This window comes from Manis javanica, chromosome X (assembly GCF_040802235.1).
Source record: "Manis javanica isolate MJ-LG chromosome X, MJ_LKY, whole genome shotgun sequence".
Lineage (NCBI taxonomy): Eukaryota > Metazoa > Chordata > Mammalia > Pholidota > Manidae > Manis > Manis javanica.
The window spans coordinates 56,054,629-56,075,790 of NC_133174.1; the positions used below are offsets into that span (position 1 = coordinate 56,054,629).

At 55.0% G+C, this 21,162-nt stretch overlaps 1 protein-coding gene across 1 annotated transcript; it reads left to right on the plus strand.

The window, feature by feature from the left end:
• Positions 1-1,042: 1,042 nt before the first annotated feature.
• Positions 1,043-13,843, plus strand: EFNB1 (ephrin B1). The gene is made up of 5 exons (XM_017671224.3): positions 1,043-1,955; positions 10,356-10,633; positions 11,435-11,527; positions 11,711-11,839; positions 12,003-13,843. Exons 1-5 carry the CDS (start codon positions 1,828-1,830, stop codon positions 12,413-12,415), a joined length of 1,041 nt encoding a protein of 346 aa, XP_017526713.1. The 5' UTR covers positions 1,043-1,827; the 3' UTR covers positions 12,416-13,843.
• Positions 13,844-21,162: the final 7,319 nt, after the last annotated feature.

Genomic DNA, 21,162 nt, shown 5'->3' on the forward strand with positions numbered 1-21,162 from the left:
CTCCCAGCTCGTCCCAGGCGCCCGCAGTGCTATGGAAGCCCAGTAGGGGGAGACATTAGCACATGGGTACGTCTGTTGTGATCCGACCAGGGAGAGCGCGTCGGACCGGGAGAGTCTGCGTTATGGGATGGAGCCAAAGTTACAAGCAAGGAAGGGAGGAGGGGCGGGGAGAATGGGACAGAGCTGAGAGACAAAGACCCAGATGGCGAGGCCGAAAGGGGCTGGGTCCTGCGTCTTGGGGTCAGGACGCCCGCTTTTGCTTTTTCAAAAGGCACCTGCCGTGTGCCTTTTCCTCTTTGCCCTCGAGGTGTCTTTTCTTTATCGAGATACTCTCTCGTCCCTTCTAGCCTATGCTGGGTCCTTGCCCACGCGTTCAGACAGGACAAGACTCTAAATCTGATCTCCTGGATACCACAAGGCTCTCCCCCAAAGCTGAGATCCCGAAGGCCTAGTCCCAGGGGCAAAGAACTCCCCCTTTCACCACCTTCTCCCCCACCCTATATTTGACGCCTGAGAGTCTCCACCACCCACCACTAGCGTTTGTACGTTTAGGACTCCGGGTCCATGTCCCGGACAATACACTGCAAGGGCAGAAGGAAGAAAGCCCACCGGAGCTCTTAGTAAGATGGACTCTGAGCCAACAGGCTATCCTTGCCACAGAGGTGGCCACCGAGGACTTCAGGGCTCGTGTTTGCAAAAAGAGAATGAAGTACTTTCCCGGAACATTTGTGACAGCCTGTCTTGCCCTCTTGCCCCGGTCAGTGGGTCGGAGTACTGACCAGGCGCGCGGGGAGGCGAGAACACCGACAGCACTAGAGGAGCGCCAACTTTCCACGGGAGGAGCGCTCTGGGAATAGGACTAGGCGGGACCCAATCCAAACCGCACCAGCCGCACACTCAGATTGGTACCATCGAACGCGCGACGTCCTTAAGAGCTCCCTGAAACCACGCCCCCTTCCTGTTCTTGGGGCGTGGTGCGGGACAAGGACCCCGTGACGGAGCTTGCTATTGGCTAAGAGGAGTAGGGTTGGCCCTGTGTTCGCCTGAGCAGGGGAGTACACAGCTCAGCGGACGCGGAGGGGAGTCTCTGCTCCCTGGACAGCAGTGGGAGGTGAGGTGTGTGAGCATCGCACTGGCCGCAGACCCTCGGGAGCTAGGACGGCTACGCGGCTGCCGGGCTACCCGGCTGAGGCTTCAGAGGTGGGAACTGATGGGACTGGCTCGCTCAGCCGCGTCTCCCAGCTCTTCTGAGTACATTGAGCGGGGCCCGCGCTGAAGTAGAAGCTGTCGGGGGGGCTCACGGCCCAGAGTCCCAGTGTGGCCTGGAGGAACAGCGCCCGTGCCAGGGCGACCCAGTCGGGAGCCTCTGGACCGAGCTCGTGTTGTGGAGAGACTCCTATTTCGTCCGAGGGGCGCCAAACCCAGGACAGTCGCGGCGTCGGGGCGGCAACCTAGTCCTCAGTGGGGAGACACGGTCGGGGAGGGGCGCGCAGTCCCGAACAGTCTCTGAGAGCGGAGCGGAATCGGCCGGGATCACCCGGGGGCGCAGAGCCCCCGTCGCGCCTCGTGCGGCGGAGAGGCCAGAGGAGCGAGCGCTCGGAGGCGGCAGCCCATGCTCGGTTTGGGGGCGGCTGCCCAGTGAGTCTTCCTGGCCGGCCGGGCGGAGAAGAGCGACACCGAAGCCAGCAGGAGGAGAGCACTTAAAGGCCGGCGGCCGCGGACGATGGGCGCCTAAGCCGCTCGGAGCACAGCGCGGCTCTAGAAGGAGAGGCCAGCTTTGCTGAGGAGGCGGCAGGAGAACCCAAAGTGCAGCCTGCCCCCAGGAAGATGACCCGGCCTGGGCAGCGTTGGCTCGGCAAGTGGCTTGTGGCGATGGTCGTGCTGGCGCTGTGCCGGCTCGCCACGCCGCTGGCCAAGAACCTGGAGCCCGTGTCTTGGAGCTCTCTCAACCCCAAGTGAGTAACTTACCTGCTTTGGATCCTGGAGATAGGAGGCACTCCTTTGGGGTGAGGCCATGCGTCCTCGAGTGCTTTTGGGGAGGTGTTCAGAGGAGGAGTAGCGCCCCATTTTGTCTCTGGCTTTTTCCAGTGTGTTTTCCTGCGGACGGGCGGGGCAGGGTGCGGCGGAGTGGGGTGGGGGCACTTGGATGAGTTGTGACCCTTCGAATTCCCGGCCCTGCCCTCTGCCTGTCCCGATCAAGTCGAGATGGTAGCGCCGGCCGAAGCGGGGAGTCTGGGCCCTCGAGAGCGCACCCGAGAGCGGGCCAGGGAGAGAACACAGCCCCCTCTGGGGCCCCTGGGAACGTGGCGGTTTTCGCCGAGAGCCGCTGGCGGGGGCGAGCTTCACCTGGACGGGGAACGAGGCCAGAACACAGGTTCTTCATTTGTTTAGCTGTGAAGGGACCACCAGCGTGAGACCCTGCGCTTGCGGCGGGTGGCAGCGCCTGTATTCCCCCATTCGGGGTTCTCCCATGTTCATATCTCTTTCTTCCCTGTTTGCCTCCCTAGCTTTTCGCTTTGCCGTCTTTTCTAGCACCCACCCCCTCCCCGCCCTTTCTCCCTGCCTGGCCGTGGAAGGGCGGGCGCTGCTCCCAGGCTCACAAAGGCGGCGGGTGGAGAGGAGCGGAATGGAAGAGGGGTTTGTGCGTGTGCGTTGGGGGGAAAGAGGGTTCGGTCCAGAGCCCGTCGGGGGTCCAGTGGGGCCGGTGGCAGAGCTTGGAGGGCCAGCCCCGGCGTAGAGTGGCGGCCAAGCCAATGAGGGAGATGGGTGGAGAGTGGATTCCTGCCCAGGCGACCCGTTGGCCTCCCACCCTATGTCTCTAAGACTGGGGAGCTGTGCTTAGCTTTCCCCAAGGGGCTGGGGAAGCAGCTATGTAGAGGAGATCCTTTCTTTTCTTCTTTCCCCTTCCCCTTCACAATCCCCCCTGCCCCGCCCCCAAACAACACACGCACCTTTCAGGGCGGTGGTTCAGTGTTTTTTGGGGCTGTTCGTGGGGAGTAACTGGGATTGTATGATGACCTCTGGATCTTCTTCTTATGGTATCTAGAACTTGGGTTGGAACCGGAGGTCAAAATTGCTCTTCTTCCTGTTTTCTGGAGGTCCCAGCAGTGTGCAGACACCCTCACTTAATGGGGAATTGGGGAGGGGGTTGCCTTGTCCTGCCCTGTCTGTACTCTCCAGTTCCTGTATCTGGAATCTCTTCCTGTCCACTCTCTTGGGCTCGCCGCTAACTTCCCCCGCTCCTGCCTGCCTTGGCCTCTTTCGTTCCAAGGACAGTGCATCTCACAGTCCTGGAGTGGGAGAAAGCAGCCTCTTTAGTTCTTTTCTCCTTGGGTTAAGGGAGGTCCTAGTTACTGGTCTGTGGGATGGCTAAACCAGGGGCAGGGTAGAGGGCTCTGCCTCAGTACAAAGGAAGGAATTGGTAAGAATTTCTCTCCTACGCAGAAGCCAATCTGGGCACAGGACGCTTAACAGGAGGGGCTCAAAATGGTCTGGGGGAAAGGTTGTGAGGAACCCAGTTCCTCCCTGTACGGGTGGAGGCTGGAAATGCTGTCTTGAGCTAGGAGAGCTGAAATCCGCCTGGGGTAGCCCATGATAGGGGCTCATGGGAGTGACCTAATTGCTCTGTCAGGTCTCTAACCAGAGATAGCACGCAGCTCCACAGCTGGAAAAGAGCCCTCCTGCAGAGTTGGGGTGGGGGAAGCTGGGAGAAACAAGATCTCTCTGAGCTTCCCCCCTTTTGTGTTTCGGGCCTTTAGTGCTCTGGACCGGTTTACAGGTTTTTAAAGTCTGCTCTTCTGCCTCGACCCCCACAAGCCACTTCAAACTGAGGGCAGGCGGCTGGGGGGTGGCTCAGGACTTGGTAGGATCTGCACAAATTCTATCCTATAATTGAGCAAATCCTGGCAACGGTGGAGGACTGATAGTAGTGTCCCTGCACCGCCCCCCACCCCAAGTTCCATCCCTGCTGAGGCGTCAGGAAGGCAGCCTCCTTAACGTGTGTGTTAGCTGGGGGCTTAGGGGTAGTGTAGGAGGACAGGAAGGAGGCTCTGCCTTCAGCTCCACTCAAGCTCTGGGGGCTGCCTCTGCCAGCGCACCCAACCCTCAGGCTGCCACAGCCTTCGAAATAAACTGCTCTGTCTGTCTCTCCTCTGCCTCCTGCCCGAGTTCTTCCTCTCAGGTCCCTGTTGTTCACCCTCTCACACCCTCTGGGAGCTGCACTCACCTCTCTCCAGCTAGGCTCGCCTGCTCTCCCTTTCTCACACTCCCTCTCACTGAGGCACTATCTGCCTCTTACTCAAGTCCTTTTGTTTCTTGCACATGCCCGTGCTCTCCCTCACAGGCTCCTTTTCTCTTCCCTCCCTTCTTCCTGGCTTTTGGTTTCTCTCTTTAGCCTTGTCTGGAGCTGGCAGGCACTCCCTCCCACCGCCCCAACAAAATTTCCCAATGCTTATAAACCCAGCTTAATTGTTTCCTCCTTGGGAAAAATATCAAAATAAAGAACTGGTGGGGTTGGAGGTATGTTTCCAGGTTCCAGGGTGCACACAGCCCTAGCACAGCCTGGGAGATGGGAGATGGAAAGGCCAGTCCAAGAATCCCAGCCTCTTGCCCAGTTGGTGCTGGGAACTTCCAGGGTTGTAATCCCTGGGTGGCAAGAGCTTCTGCCTCCTTGGCCCCTCTGGTCAGATTTGTCCAGTGAGTGCAGGGTGGGGAGGTGGGTTTGGTCCCACTATAGTTTGGGAGGAGCCAGAGTATGTTGTGAGTGCTTGGGTGGGTTGGGAGCTGTGATGGAAGGTCCCAGGGCTGCCCCCTCCCCCAGCCTCTTACCCTGAGAGTTCGGGCAGCCGGCAAGCCTCACACTTGAGTCTTCAGCCAAGTCCAGCTGCTGCAGTTCAGTCTCTCAGTCTGTTCTGACCCCTTTCTGCCCCCACTCAGGTTCCTCCACCTCTAGGGAGTGGGAATGTGCCTGAGATCACATTACACCTTCCCTACAAGGCAGGGGGGTGCGGGAATTCAGCTTGGCTTCCAGGACCCTTGACTGCATCCAGCTTGGGTAGGGGCAGCCGTAGACCCCAACCCAGGCTTGCCTGCTATAAGCCAAAGTGTTGGCCCCAGCCTACTCACAGCTGTTCCAGCTCACAGTCCTGGGGAGGCCAGCTCAGGGGGCCTCTTTCTGGGGTGGCTGGAGACCTGACATCTTCTGTGCTGTGGCTGATTGGCCACAGGTGGGGGCCTGAGAGGGATGGGTGCCCAGCAGCTCCTAAAGTTCCCTGTTCCCCTCCCTCCCCACTCCCACAACAGGCAGCCAGGCCAGGGCAAGGAATGCCTGTGAGGCTGGGGAAGGGGAGGAGCTGAGAGTTCCCTTTCTCCCCTCAGATTCTCCTCTGCTTCACCTGCTGGGGTGAATGGGGATACGCAGGTCTGGGTACTACCGCACATCACTATTTTCTGAGGTTGGGACTATGGAAAGGGTAGGCCAGCCGGGAGGCTGCTGGTTGCCATGGGAACATCAGGTTTGGGGGAGGGTCCACCCTGTGATTATTAGTGGGGCTGAGGTGGGGGGATGCTCACCAGCCACATTCTGGGTTCCTTACCCTGTGCACCCTAGCAGTTCCTCCTGAGTAGGTCTTCATGCTAGTCGTTTTGGGTGGGAGTGCTAGCAGCCAGGAAGGGGTATAAGCTCCTTCAGCTTGTTATTTCTAAATGGCACTGTGCTGGACATGCTAACATTGCTATTTACAAAGCATCCCCATACGTGAGCTCATTGCATATCCTGATAGCCCTGGGAAGTAGGGATCAACCCGGTTTTCCAGATGAGGAGGCCCAGAAAAGGGAAGTTACTTGTCTTAAGTCAGTCAGCTTGTAGAAGGTAGAGCTGTGCTATGTGCCATTCTTTCCACGCCATCCTGCTGGCTTGGAATCCAGGAGAGATGGGAATTCAAGGTGGGGTTTAGGAAGAGGTGCTGGCTGCCTGCCCCTGTGTCCCCCCATCACCTCACAGGTGTGCATGCATCTGTCCTTGTAACTCAGGCCCCGCCTGCATGGGATGAACAGTGTTCTGGCTCTCTCATTTGTCTTTGCCAGGCCTTCCTCTGAGTGTAGCCTGCTCAGGTGCCATGAGCCAAAGACAGCCAACTCACTGCCTGGCACTGTCCCTCCTGAGCTCCAAACAGCTTTGGTTCCTCTCTGGGCCAGGCATCTCACTTCCTCTCAGGGACCCCACAGAAAGCAGCCAGCAGAGGAAGGGGATATTAAGCCCTCAGTGGATGCTAGCATTGGCTAGAGGAGTACCTGGAAGGACATAGTTCAGTATAAGTGGGGAAGGTGACTTCCTCTAGGACTCTTCTGGCATCCCTGCTTCTGACAGTGCTGTGTGTGTGCCAGTACCCAGCTGCTGTTCCTGCCCACCCACGCCTGGGCGGGCACTGCTGGGACACGCCAGGCCTGTTCCTGCTGCCTCAGGGGCTGGGTGGAGCTGGGGGAGTAAAAGAGGAGCCTTTAATTTGGGGGCTCCCCACCCTTGCTGGGATGAGACAGACTTGAGTTCTAGGTTGGGGTCTGGCCTCCACTGGTCCTGACCCTCTGGGTGTGCAGGTGTAGCAGTGCTGGGGTCACAAGTCAAGGCTGTGGCTAGAGTCGTCTACCAGGCTTGGACTGGCATGGCCCAGGACCTCCCTTCAGCCACCCTCTAACCACAGGTTCCCAGATCCAGAGGGAAGTGTGAGAGGGAAGGAAGTGTAGACCTGATTGAACATGGGCAGTTTTCTGGTCATGACCCCCATAGCTGTAACAAGCTCTCCCTGCTGTAGATTGTATGTGTGTGGGTGGAGAGGGGCTCAGCTGGACAAAAGGGGGAGGTGGCCTGTGACCAGTCCAGGGTTTTGGAGGCCACTGCACAGAGCCTTCAGGCTTCTCCTATCCCAGGATTCTTTTATAGCAGCCATGGCAGTACTTCTAAGCTCAGTAGGAAGGCTGAGGGAGAGATGTGGGCTAGGGTGGGGGAGGGGGAAGTCAGGCCACAACACAGGAGCCCAAATGCTCTGGCTGCCTCCTCCTAGTCCTTTTACTCCCTGGGGTGGCTCCCTGGGGTCCCAAGGCTATCAAAACTAAGGAGGGAAGGCCTCAGGGGTTACCATGGTGACCTGCTTCAGGCTTCCTGCTGGGCCATGTCAATCCCCTTCTTTTCCAGAAAAGGGCTTTTTCTGGGGGTGGCCCCAGGCAGGAAAGCTTGGCTTGCTAATGGGGGGAGTAGTAGTGTTTGAAAAGTGGGGGTTAAAAAGTTTAACTTGGGGACATTCTCTTCCTTCTCCTCTCCTGCCCCTACTCCTAACTTGGCATGTAGGATGAGCGAACTACAGGGTCCCCACTGTACCAGAGGACTAGTGCTATACCTGACTTCAGGCTTCACTCTCACTGGCTATGTGTCCACCCCTGTGGCCCTTTACCGCTTTCTTGGGCTTCTCACAGGCCAAGAAACAGCTTTGTCAGCAGTGGGGAGGATGCTCAGAAGACACCTTAAAGGGGCATCTGGGGCAGGGAAGGCAGGTCTGGTCAGGCTCCTTTCCCTTCTGCACTTTGGGGGAAGGTGAGCTTCCCTCTGCCAGCTGCTATGCAAATGAACTGATGAATATTTATGAAGCCCATTCACTGAGGTTGAAGAGAGTCTGAGGGGTGTTCCTTTCCTCTTCCCCCTCCCCCACCCACCATAGACATCCATTTCCTCAGTGTCCCTAGGTTGAACAAGTAGTGGGAGCCCTCCTATTCCAAGTCCAGGGCTCCAGAGCCAAAGTGGTGATGACAAATGGTGCTCAGGACAGATAAGACTCCCTGGTGAGGAGGCTAAGGCCATGTGGTTAGAAGGGTGAGCTGGCCTGTACCCCTTTGCATGCCCTCTGTGTACCTGCTGTTACCCCCAGGGAGGGTCTTCTTGAGGTGCAGCTATACAAGGATTCAGCCAATGTTTTACATGCCCTTAGACCCCTAGGGGTTAATATCCTGGGTGTTTAGGCCCCTTGCATTGGCTTTGAGCCCCTCTGTTCAATAGCAGTGTTCATCTGATCACTCATTCTGTCACATGATGAGCCTGGACTCAGTGGGTCTTGAAGGTTCCTTCTGGCTATAAGATGTTAGAAGTTGTCTAATCCTGATGTCTGGATGGAACCAGTTTGAGGACTGGAAAGTGAAAGATGCCTTGGGAATTATAGAGGCTTTGTTGAAACCTTTTAGCTTTTTGTGGTAAATGGGTTTGTACAGGCCCCCATCCCATGCCTGTTTCCTTTCTGGCCCTCTGGAGTGTGGTAAAGTTATGTACCAAAGGGGAGACCTTCTCGCTGTGGCTTTTACCCTTCTGCACAGCAAGATGGCTGATACCAGCTTGGGGGAGCCTTACTTACCATGGAGGAAGGACTTCCTTTCTTCATCTACTTCATCTACTTGATAGTTCCCCTATTTGCCTTCTTGGGTATCAATTTCCTCCCTTGGGTGAGGACACGGGGCTTACAGTCAGCCCTCGTGCCTTGTCATGCCTGCTGAGGAATGGGCCCTCAGGAAGTGGAAGCACACTCTTCCATAGTCAGCTTCATCCTTTTGAAGCACTGCCTTCAGCCCTTTGTTGTCCTTACTGCTAGGTCTGTCCCCAGTGGGATGAAGCCCACATTGCACAACCATTGTGACCTATGAAGCCTTTCAAGCTGGCTCCCACTGAGCTTTTCCATCTCATCTGCTCCTCTCTGCCAATCACTGGGCCAAACTGGCCTGGGTTTTGTGTCCCAGCCACCACTGTCCATTCTTGCTGTGTGTTGACCCCTTATTCCTCACTCAGGACCCACTTTCATTCCACTCTTTCTGTGGAGCCATCTCTGACCACTCTGTCAGATGAGTTGTCTTCTTCCTCTCCCTACCTCCAGCCCTTACTGTCTGAACCACTCTCTCATACATATTGCTAGAGTGTGACCAGTTACTTTTCAGACCCACCCCAGAAAGTAAAGTCCTTGAGAATGGGGCTGTATCTTCTTTTCCTGTCCCTTTCTCACACCACTGAAGAAACAAAACTGGGCTCATAGGTACTTGATGTTAAGATGTAGCCTCCTGCTTCTTAGTAGACAAGATTATTTCTAAGCAGGAATCAAACATATTGAGTGCCTACTGTGTGTTAGGTGCCCTACATGTGCTGTGCTATTTCCACTCCACAGCCCCAGGGGGGTAGGGCTCTTACATGCCCAGTTTATGAGTGAGGAGATTGCAACTCAGGTAGCTCATCCAAGGTTGCAGAGTGGCTAAGGGCCACATCTTTCTGATTCCAGAGTCTGCCTTCTTTGTCCTACATGGTACTGCCTTGCTCCCACCTCTAGCCTGCCCAGGCTCAGAAATGGCCAAGAGAGCACCACTTTCTTACTGTGCAAGTAGGCAAGGATGGAGTGATCTGAATGGATGGCCCTGGGCAGCTGCTCTCCAAGCTCTGATATTCCCTAGTGCCTGGCCTTCTGGATTAGAAGATGAACCCAGCTCAGAAAGGATTATGTCCATCTCCTCTGAGGATCTGGAGCAGAGGCAGTCTGGAGGTGGGGGGATTAGAACACAGAAGAGCCATGTTCCTGCGGCCTTAGCTCATATGATCTGTTGTCCCTGCTTGGACTCCTTCTCTCTCTCTCTCTTCTTAAGAGAAATGGTCAAGCGTGGGGATAAGGCTCTTCTGATATGGAGGTGGGATGGGTCCCTGGGAAGAAATGAGAGCTGTGTGGAGCCACACCTGGCCAGAGACTGTGCCCATTACCTCTTATTCCCAAGTGATGTCTATACCTATCTCCCCATCATGCCCAAGATTAGCAAGGATGGGGAAGAAGGCATGGGTCCCAGAAAAGTTGAGCTCCCCTAGCTGTTGTTTGGCTGGGAGTTGTGGGGGTGGTGGCTAAGGCATGTGTGGGCTTGTTGTGCATGTGTATGTGTGTGCGTGTGTGCACATGTGCACAGGGGAGGTGGTAGCCGTGGCTGTGAAGGAGTGTGTGATGGGGGTAGGAGGAGAACAGGGCTGCCACCTTAATACCCAGCCCATTGACTAGTCAGCCCCCTGCGGAAATGCCGCATTAGGACAAAGGGCTCCCCCAGCTAGGCAGGGCCCCACCCTGCCAAGCAGTCAAAGCCTGGCAACCTAGCCCATGGGCCACCCCTTCCACACCCTGCTGGCAGTGTGGTTCTCACTCTTCACCCCCAGCCTGAGGATAGAGGAAGGACAGAGTGCCTATTTGTGCTATCTCCACCCAGTAGGCCCAGCCTGGCCCTCGCTGTCTGCTCCCCTGGTGCTGGGGATGGCCTGGACCCCCAGCCCAGAGGCTGACCATATCTTCCCTTCTGGGCAGGTTCCTGAGTGGGAAGGGCCTGGTGATCTATCCAAAGATTGGAGACAAGCTGGACATCATCTGCCCCCGAGCAGAAGCAGGGCGGCCCTACGAGTACTACAAGTTGTACCTGGTACGGCCTGAGCAGGCAGCTGCCTGCAGCACTGTACTCGACCCCAACGTGCTGGTCACCTGCAATAGGCCGGAGCAGGAAATACGCTTCACTATCAAGTTTCAGGAGTTCAGCCCTAACTACATGGGCCTGGAGTTTAAGAAGCACCATGATTACTACATTACCTGTGAGTCCCTGTTCATCATGTGGCTCTCTCCTCTCCTGTGGTAGTGGGAGCTTCTAAGTAGTGCAATGGGACTGCCTGCAGTTAAGGCCTTGCCTGATCTGGTTACCTGGGAAGACTGACATGCTCTCCTGCCAACGTGGCCTTACAATTCTGGCCCAACATTCACCATGGGGCCTGCTGCCAGCTCACCTGGGCTCTAGGAGTTGGTCATAGATGACTTCAATGCCTGGTGCACTGTCACCTGTCTCTTTGCCCACCTAAAATCTAATCCTTGGAATGGCAGAGTTGACAGAGCCTTTTGGGATCAGCCAACTGTTCAGCCTTTCTCCTCATGGGAAACTGCAGCCTCAGGAAGTGAAGGGGCTTCTTGCCCTAGGCCAAACAGGGAGTTAGGGGTAGGATTGGGACTGCAACCCAGTTCTCCTGACCCCTAAATCCAGGATTCCTTCCAGTCTGAGTAGAAGCCTCCTTGATGCCATTTGTAATGTGCTTTGCCTGTGAGCAGCATTGCCCAGTGAGAAGCTGCACCTTAGTGTCCACTGAGAAAGAAGGGCCAAAGTCTGATTAGGATGGAGGAGCAGCACCCTTGGAGGGGGCAAGTTCCTGGCCAGGGACTGGGCTGGACCAGCTATTTTGTTTCTAGAGGGAGGGAAAGAAGTAGAAAGGTTAATAGATAGGTGGGAGCTGTTTGCCATGCCCTGACTCCCAGTTCTGTCCTTATGGGCTTAGGCAGCACTAGGGCTTCTGGGTAATATGGACAGACCTTTCTCTCCCCCTAACTTCTCTGGCCTCTTGTTGCAGCTACATCCAACGGGAGCCTGGAGGGACTGGAGAACCGGGAGGGGGGCGTGTGCCGCACACGCACCATGAAGATCATCATGAAGGTTGGGCAAGGTGAGTGCCCAGTCTGAGGGCTCCCCAGATGTCCCTAAATGAGCGTGGGTCTGTTGGGAGGTGGGGAGGAGACAGTAGGATTCAAGTATCTGGGGGCTAGCACACACAGGCGGTTCTCAGCCCATGCTATGTGATTGAGGCTGCCAGGTCCATCTCCCTTACGTGCCCTTTCCCCACCCGCAGACCCTAATGCTGTGACGCCTGAGCAGCTAACCACCAGCCGGCCCAGCAAGGAGGCAGACAACACTGTCAAGATGGCCACACAGGCCCCTGGTGCTCGGGGCTCCCTGGGCGATTCTGACAGCAAGCATGGTGAGTGTATAGACATCTCCCAGCAGGCAGAAGCCATTGCTTGGTGGCCCTTTCAGGCCCTGCCTCTGAAGAAAGGCAGGAGAGGGCCCAGCTTGAGATAAGTAAGCCATGTGTCCCTAGAACTCCTGGCTGACCATTCCTCCCTTTGCTTCCCCTTCCTCAGAGACTGTGAACCAGGAAGAGAAAAGTGGCCCAGGTGCAAGTGGAGGCAGCAGTGGGGACCCTGACAGCTTCTTCAATTCCAAGGTGGCATTGTTTGCTGCCGTTGGTGCTGGCTGCATTATCTTCCTGCTCATCATCATATTCCTGACGGTTCTGCTGCTGAAGCTGCGCAAGCGGCACCGAAAGCACACGCAGCAGCGGGCGCCTGCCCTCTCGCTCAGTACCCTGGCTAGTCCTAAGGGTGGCAGTGGCACAGCAGGCACCGAGCCCAGCGACATCATCATCCCCTTACGGACTACAGAAAACAACTACTGCCCCCACTATGAGAAGGTGAGTGGAGACTACGGGCACCCTGTCTACATCGTCCAAGAGATGCCACCCCAGAGCCCAGCAAACATCTACTACAAGGTCTGAGAGCTCAGCACAGCCTTGGGCCCCAAGGGACAGTCGGCTGGACTGCACCTCTCCTTTCTCCCCCACGGCGCCCCCCCCCCCCGCCAGCTGTGCCCACCTTTGTATTTAGTTTTGTAGTTTCTTGGCTTTTATAATCCCCCTTTTGCTCTGACCCCTGGGCTTCAGAGGGGGGTGCTTGTGTCCCCAGCCCCCATGCTCTTGTGCCTTCCCCCTCTGGCCAGGCCTCTGGGCTCTGCAGGGGCACCCCTTCTTGGAGGGCAGGGATGGACGCTGATGGACAGCAGGCAGGGAGATGCCCCCCTAGCCCTGCCCCCTCACTCCCTTCCCCCTTCCCAGGACTGCTTGTCTACTATCATCACTGTTTTTAATGTTTTTATGTTCATTTTTTAGCTGTCAACTCAGTTTCATCTGTTTTTTGAAGAAAAATTGAAAAGGGTAAAAGGCAGCCCCTCCCCAGGTTTTCTGAGCCTGGCCCAGCCCAATACAAGGGGCCTGGGACAAGATGTAACTAGCCGGGAAGCATAGGATGGCATTTCTTTTATAAACTCTGTGGTATTTTGGGGGTGGGAGGTGGTGAGGGGGTAGGCTAGGGCTGTTCTTGCCCATGAGAGAAGGTGAGAGTGCCACTCGTCAAGGTATGTCAGCCTCCCTTCCTGACCTTCTTTCCACAAAGCTGATCTTGGCAATGGGGTGGTGGCTGCCACCCTTCCACCAAAAAAAAAAAAAAAAAAAAATCCCTTCCCTGTGGGAGTCTTGGGCATCTCCAGCCTCCCTTACTCTCATGGTAATTAATGTCTTAATTGGCTGTTGCCTGGGGAACAGGAGAACTGCTTCAGGCAGATGACCTCATGGGGGGTGGAGGGAGGTGAGGTTGCCCAGGTGGCTATTTGCCCTGCAGAGCTGGGAGTTCCCTGCTCACCCCCTCCTGTTCTCCCCTCACCTTTGGCATCTTTTGGCCGGGTGGGAAAACAGGCCCAGACACCTAAGCGGGTATAAGACCAGGTGACCTACTCCTTTTCTGGGCTCTAGCATCAGTGGGTGTCCTCCCGACCCAGCTCCTGCTGGCCCCCAATCTTGGGATGGGGCCTGGAAAGAGGAAGAGGCTGCCCAGGGCTGGGCCAGCATGCCGTGCACTTTGACCCCAGCTCCTTGCCAGCACGGCTGCTAACAGACTGCCACTTGAGTGCACCTTATCAGTTCACCCAGAGTGGCTATGGAAGGAGCTGGGCCTTACACCATCCACCTCCACACTGCCTCCTGGCCAGCTGCCCACCCAGTGCCTGGTGGGAGAGGGAGCAGAACAGCCAGCCCCTTCCAGGTGGCAGTCGGAAGGGTGTTTTGTTTTTGTTTCTGTTGCCATTTGTGTAAATACTAGTCTTTTTTGGAAAAAAATAATGTAAAGATGTTTTGTATAAACTCTGAATTATTTTCTTGTTGCTTTTTTCTTAGAAAAAAATAAGAACTAAAAAAAACATCAACCACATGGAGAAATGGGTGTAAAATGGTGTCATGATGTTGGGAATGAAGTGTGAGTGTATGAGTGAGTATGTGTGTGAGTGAGAGAGGAAGAGACTCCCTGTGCACAAACCACTGGTGATGTGAGCAACTATGGAAAGAGGGTGGCTGCCCTCATGGAGCAAGATGTTTCAAGTATCCCATGGCCCTCCTGCTCTCCCTTCTCCCCACGTTTCTCTGGCCTCTTGTGCTGGAAACTGTGACCATTGTCCCGTGTCTATCCTGTCACCTCTGTGGCATAGGCCATGCGCATCTGCCCAGTATGGCATTAGGCTCAGCTAGAGAGACTTGATGGAGGAGGGGGTGGTCCCCAGGGGGGCCTGGGTGTGTCTGCAGGTACTGCCACCACCTGGCTGGGGCTAGATCTGGGATCTGCTGGCAGGCCCAGCCCTGCCCTGCCTCAAGACACCTGGAGGTGGATGGAAGCAGCTTCCCAAGAGCTGGGCCTCAGCTGCGGCTCACTAGGTAGTAAGGCCACTCCTTACTCCAGGCTGCCTGGTTGACTTAACCAGAAGAATCTTCCTTCTCCTGTCTTCAAAGCTGGACCACACGAGAGCCCTCACCATGGCATATTTGGGGGCTTCTGGCTGGCGCTAGAAGCCCTCAAGGTAGAGCAGCCCTGAGCACCCAGTCTCCCCCCCCACAGGCTCCCTCCCTAGTCCAGGAGTGTGGTGACTGCCCTGAAGAGGGTTTGGCCTCAATTTCCAGCAAAGAGGCAGACTGGCAGGGCCTGGGGCCCTCCTGCTCCAGCAGCATTGAGCAGCCTTTCAGTCTAGTACGGGGACTCCCTGTGGAAGTGGCTAGGGAAGATATCAGAAGAGGAGGATAAGTGAGATCCTAGCAGCTAAAAATGGGTGAGAAGGCACTGGAGGAAAGGAGGAGGGGGAAGGAAGGGGAGGGTTAGTTAGAGATGCAGAGCAGGAAGCCCCAGTCAACCGGCCAAGGAGCAGACATGGCTATGAGGGAAGTGGGAGGAGAGCCTTGGGACCTGTAGGGTGGAGGAAAGGAAGGGTGGGCTGGAGCTAGGCTGGGCCTAGCTGGGGTGCTCCAGGAGCCAGCTGGGGCAGAGGCTGTTTATTTGGTTTCTCATTAACCAAAGGAAGTGCCTGGATCAGATGGAGCCTCTGCTGCTTGACTGCCTGCCCAGACTGGGGCCCGGCCTGGGCCAGGGGTCCTTAACCAGGGCTAGTTCAGGCTAGATTGATGTCTCTAACTGAGGAAGAGCCATGTTGGGTGAGCCCTTCCCACACTTCCCCAACTGAGTGTCCTTGGGTGGTCCCCCACCCAGCACAGGGTACCAGCTGCCCTCACCCTCACCTTACCAGTGGGGGAATGAGTTTCTGGGGGCCCTTTGGGAGTAGCTGTGGGAGTGTGAAGTCAGATCTGTGGGAGAGAGTGCAAGAAAGCATGGGGCAGTCTCTCTGACAGCCCAGAAGGTTTGTGACCAGCTGCTCCTGTTGCCCTGGCCTGTGTAACTGAAGGCCGCTTTGCCCTCAATGCTCATGCTGTGCTGGCCACACAGGAGTTCCCAGGAGCTCTCTGTGGGCAGCACATCCTCCAGCTGGACAGTGACTGCTTTTTTTCAGACACTTTAACACATTATCTCATTGAGCCTCACAAAGCACACTGTGAGGGCAGACAGTAGGGAATTGCTTGCCTCCTATTTAGGATGAGGAAACTGAGATCCTATGAGTAGCAGTAACTTGCTCAAGAACACACACCAAGTGACCAGGAGCACTGGGATTGGAGCTCAGGCCTTGTACTACACCATGAGCAAATAGAAGTTTCTTGAGGGTGATTCTCCTTAGCCCCACTCCCCTGTTCCTTACCTATTTCAGATGAGACAGCAAGTGTGCTTCTTTGGGGATCTTGAAGAACAGGGGCTCTCCCCACCATTCCCTGCCCATCTGTGCAGGTCAGGGAGGGCCCAGGCCTAGCTAGCTGGAGGCCGGAGTGGGGAGCCTCCAGTGGCAGAGCCCCAGACAGGCCCTACCCTCTGCTTTCCTTCCTGTTCCAGTTGGACCCAAGCTCCTGGTGAGTCAGGGAAAGAAGATGCGTCCCAGGTGAGGGTGGGACTGCCTGGCTTCCTCTGCAGGCTGAGCGCAGATCACTAATGATGCCAGGCTGGGCAGGTGCTAACCAGACCTCAGTTTCCCTGAAGGGACAGGCCTTGTGAAGCTGGAAGGCCAGGGCTCTTGTGCCTTACTGCACTCGTCCATTTTAAACTCTGAGGAGGCCTCTCTGAGGCACCAGGGATGTGGATGGCCTGGCACCCTCTAGGCAGGGGCTTGAGGGTGGGCCGAAGAACTCAGAGAGACTCTGGTCTGACTGGGACCATCCTAGGTTGGGCCCTGCTGAGCAAGTGTCCCTTGGGCCACCTGGCATCAATCACTCTTGGAAATCCGGCCTGCCTGCCTGCCTGCCTGGCCTCCTGTCCTGCCTGGGCATGTCACAGTCCCGCTGACACCCCAGCTGAGTCAGCCCCAGCCTGCCTGGGGACCCTCCTTGCCCATCTGCTGCTGGCCTCCTGTACAGCTGGCCATTGGATCTTGGGGGCTGGGGCCCCAGCTGGTGCTGATTAGGTTTGCTCCCCCTTTGGGAGGCTGTTGAGGGGGAGACCAGCCCCCACCTAGGACATGGGTCACAGAGCCCAAACTGAAAGCAATTTAAGGACATGGGGGAGACAGTAATTATAAGTTCTGTTTCCAGTGGTTGATTATCCAGCTGGCAAAGAGAAAGGAAAGAGGGAAATCTGGGGGTGAGGGGAATAAGGAATGTGTGAAGGGTAGGGCAGGGTGGAAGGAGTCTGCCCATGGTGGCCCTTTGACACAGGGGAAAGAGCCCCAGGCCCAGAGGTTGGAGACTGAGGGCCTCTCCCTGCCCTAATATGACTCTCTTTTTGATCAGAGGCAGGTAGATCTCTGCTTCTTTGGGCCTTAGTTTTCCAGTCTGGATAATGAGGAGTGGGACTAGATTTCTTCATTTACTCAGAAAGTATTTACTGAGCATTTCTACTACATGCTGATCAGTGAACACTAGGGCACAGTGATGAACAATATGGACAAGGTTCTTCTAGAAAGGCCTTTATGTTCCTGGTTAACTGAACTCAAGTGTGCCTGTGTGGTGACAGGTTGTGAGAAGGTGAGAGGCAGAATGGTGGATACACAGACGAAAAACTTGGGTTCTAAAGTTAGCCTTCCATGAATTCATTCACCCATTTTTTCCCCATCAAATCTTGAATGCCTAGTACATAGCAAGCACCAATAAATGGTAGCTGTTGCTTCTCCTGTGAGGAGTGCAGTGGGCAGTTGGGCTCTGGGGCTGGGCTTCACGAGAATCTTTTTTGCTTTCAGAGTGGACTCCAAGTCCTGGCTGTTCCCGTTATCACTGACCAAAGCTGGCCTTTTGCAAAGTTCCTAAACATCCTCACCAGAAGTTATCCTAAGGTCCCAGTCCCAGCCTGCCTCCCCCAACCCCAGCCCAGGTGTACCCATGATAAATAATTCCAAAGCCAAAGTAGAAGTGTGTGTCCTCAGCCCTTGTGACCCCATTGGCTGGTCTATCTCAGACCCCCCAGAGGCAGTAGGTAAGGAACTCCCCGCTTTCTCTGGCCAGAGCCCTAGGGAGAGGCTCCAGATGGCTCTTTTGATTTGATGGTACCAGGAAAAGCCAAGGAGATCCTGGAATTCACTTTGTATTGGGGCCTCCATGCTGGCTGGATTCTGCTGGGTAGAGCCCTTGCTCTCAGAGGGGCTGGCTAGTGGCCTCCCCAACTGCCCTCATGCCAGTTCAGAAGAATCCGAGAGGCCTGAGGTCAGGAAAGGGTAGAGCTAGGACTTTCCTGAGAGCTCCTTTCTAGTTCAAACCCCTCATGGGGCGAAGTCCAGAAACCGGAAGGGACTTGCTCAAGGGCATGCAGGGAGTGCTGGCAGAGCCAGGCTTCAGAACAAGCTTCCTTGGCTGACACAGAACCAGCTGTGTGCCCTTCTTACGCACTGTTGCTTTGTTCTTCCAGAATCCCCAGGAGTTTGTATGTGTGAGTGAACCAAACAAACCTATATATACACAGCATTTACCCTGACAAACTATGTAAGTTTACACAAGACAATTACCAAATGACAGATTATAACCCTGAGAAAAACATGGCCCCAAGAGGTTTAGGCCTGGTGGGAGCAGATCTCAAAAATATACTAACAGTTTACCCCCCTCCCTGGGGGCCCCTCCTCTCTGGCATCTCACACAGCTCTGATGTCAGTCATGGTCACAGCAGCTTGGAAAACATTTATAGGGGCCAGAACCACTGGTTTGTGGCGCAGATCCAGGACTAGGTATCTCAGTTGTGTGGGGCTTTAAGGGTTGTGCAGTTCACCCTTCCCTGGGAGCTGAGTCTGACCATCCAGCCGCCTGTGCACACCTCCAGGGCATTCTATCCTCCCTCCCCGACCCAGGCAGCTTGGCCTTTCTGGCCAGTCTGACAGTGAGCTGTCCTTGCCCTGTCTGCAGGTCCCCTGAACACACTAATAGCCATGGCAGTAACATACTTTCACATGCAAATTGCTATGGAATTCTCAGCCCCTGCCAGTGCCCCAGCCCCCAAGGCCTCCCCCTGGGCAGATTCAGAGAAGAAGGGAATCTTTCAAGCTGTTAGGGCATTTAGAGACCTTCTAGTTCAGCCCCCTTGTTGGCTGGATAGGAAAACAGAGACCCAGAGAAGCAAAGAAGGAACTGCACACAGTCACACACCAAGTTCACCGGGACTGGCCTCACCCAGCTCTTCTGACTTCTAGCCCATTGCCTCCTCAAACCATCACACAGTCTTCCAATCCCCTTGCTCCCACCCCCAACCTGGGTTGTTTGCTCTGGGCTCTGGGATCCCTGCCTCTGGCACCGATGCTTATCTGAGGGATACCTCAGAGAGGCCTGGAAATGTGGAATCCAGAGAAGAAAAGGCCTAAAGTGTCCATAACTTCGGGACATTGCCCAGGGAAGGAAGCCATTCTCCTCTGAACAGGCAATGGGCAGGATTTGCTCACTTCTTTCTCTGTGCAATCCCCTGCCGCCCCCACTGTAGCCCCCACAACCCTGATCCCTTGATCCTGGTCAAACCACTCTCCCCCCAATAGAAGACCTACCAAGCCATTCCAAGCCTCCTGGGCCCTAGCCCCACCAGATCTTCTTAGCTTCATGTATGATCTCTCTGTGGAATTTCCACCAGCAAAGCCTAGACCCTGGAAGGCCCCAGGGACCCAGGTCCCACCTGGGTATGGAAAAATCCTCCTTCCCGTCAGTACAGCTAAAACAAAGGTCAGAATTTTCTGGAATGAATCTTATAAGGAAATGAAAATAAACACTGAAACGGGAAAAGAGACTTGTTTACAGAGCACAGGTGTCTGCTCCCAGCTCAGCTGAGGTATTGCCACAGATGGGCCCAAGCTAGAAACTTTGGGGTTATCCTTCAGTTCTGTCTCTGAAACAGCTCTTGACTCTGCCCATTTCTGACCACCCCCCATGCCACCACCCTGGTTCAAGCTGCCTTCATCTCCTGCCTGCGCTATGGCAGTAGTGCCCTGCTCTTGCAAAATGGCAGCCCCGGCTGTCTTTCCCAAACCCAATCCTGATCGTGTCAACCTCTGTGTCCCTTTAAAATTTGTCAGTTGTCCCTCAACTCCTCAGCATGGCTGTCAGGGCCCTGGGTGACCTGGTCCCTGCCAATCTTTTAAGCTCCACATCTCTATGCATCCACACCACACTTACCTTACACCCCAAGAACACAAACCTACTCACTGCCCCCTGACCAGGCCATGTACCCTTAAGCCTCTGAGGCTTTTTGTATATACTTCCATCAGCCCAAAATGCATGTCACTTTGCTCCTGGCCTGGCTAATTCCTATTGCTCCTTCACAGACACTTCTGATCCCCAAATCCAGGCAAAGGTGGGGCTCTCTTCTCAGTTCTCACAGTGCTTCTGCTTATTCTCCATGACCTGTGTCCATTGCCCCCACTAGATTGTGAGCTTCTTGAGGGCGGGAACTGAGTCCAATACATCTCTGTGTCTCATCTACAGTGAGGTCTGGCACAGAACTTAGCACAGAGGCAATATCAATGAACCTTTGAAACATCTGCCAAATTGAATGGGCTTGGCTGGGCTGGGACAGTCATCCCAGGCAGCCTTCTGTCCCTGCCTTCCCCCTGCTTACATTATTGTTCAGCTAATCTGGAGAGTTAATGTCTTCTTTTATTATCTTCCAATAACAGCAAACATTTATTACGGGCCAGGCAACATGCTCAAGGCTTCACCTGCATTACTCCATTGACATCGCATGTCTCAGTGAGGTCTCAGGGATGTCCTTATCTGAGGTAGGACTGTGATTAACCTCCTATAGATGAGGAAATAGAGGCTCAGAGAGGGGAACTATCTTGTCCACATGCATATGACTAGGAAGTTGTTGAGCAAGGATTTGTACTCAAGAAACCTGTATCCAGAGTCCAAATGCTTAGGTACTTTGTCACACTAGTGAGGTGAAATGGCGATGCTACCATGGGGAGAGAGTGAGGCAGGGCCCTTGATATCAGCCATATGGCTTCAGAGGCTGTCTAGTGGAGTAAAGAACCCAGGCTCTGTAGGGGTTACATCCCAGCTTTACCATGTTCTAGCTATCAATTATTGAGCAAGCTACTTAAACCCCTCTGTGCTTCTGTTTTTTTCCTCCATAAGATGGGGCTGAGGGTAGCAGTCATCTCAGAAGACTAGTGAGGATTAAGTGAATGCGCAAACAGCAAGCCCTGAGAACAGTGCCCTGGTAATTGCTCAGTACACACCATTTACCAGCCTTCATGTTCTGAGGCAGTCTTTGGCTCCTGTCACCCAGCCATTGGCAGCTGAGTCTGCTCCAGGCTGGTCTCTGTGGGGCCACTTGAATTAGAGACTCAGCAGCCAGAGATTCTTTGACCTCAGCCTCAGTCACCATGGTCCCAACAAGAGTCCAGCAGTGGTAGGCTGCAAGCTCCTCCAGGCTGCAGCCCCAGGGCCCAAGGGGAGGAACGCCCAGTCTGCTGTGCTCCCATGGGAGCTTGGAGTCAGGGTTGGGAGGCCTGCATTTGAAGCCTGACTGCCACCACGAATACTTGAGTAAGTCATCTCTTTTCTCAAGGCCTGGGAATGAAATGATGTAAGCAAAATTGCTTTGTAAAAAGCAGCAAGCGTGCTTTTATGTAAGGAGCCACCACTTCCCA

Bases quoted from the DNA above. Each gene is read 5' to 3' on its own strand.
- EFNB1 (XM_017671224.3), top strand. From the start codon at position 1,828: ATGACCCGGCCTGGGCAGCGTTGGCTCGGCAAGTGGCTTGTGGCGATG. The intron at 11,528-11,710 runs GTGAGTGCCCAG...CCCCACCCGCAG, and splicing joins CATCATGAAGGTTGGGCAAG to ACCCTAATGCTGTGACGCCT. The intron at 11,840-12,002 runs GTGAGTGTATAG...CCCCTTCCTCAG, and splicing joins CGATTCTGACAGCAAGCATG to AGACTGTGAACCAGGAAGAG.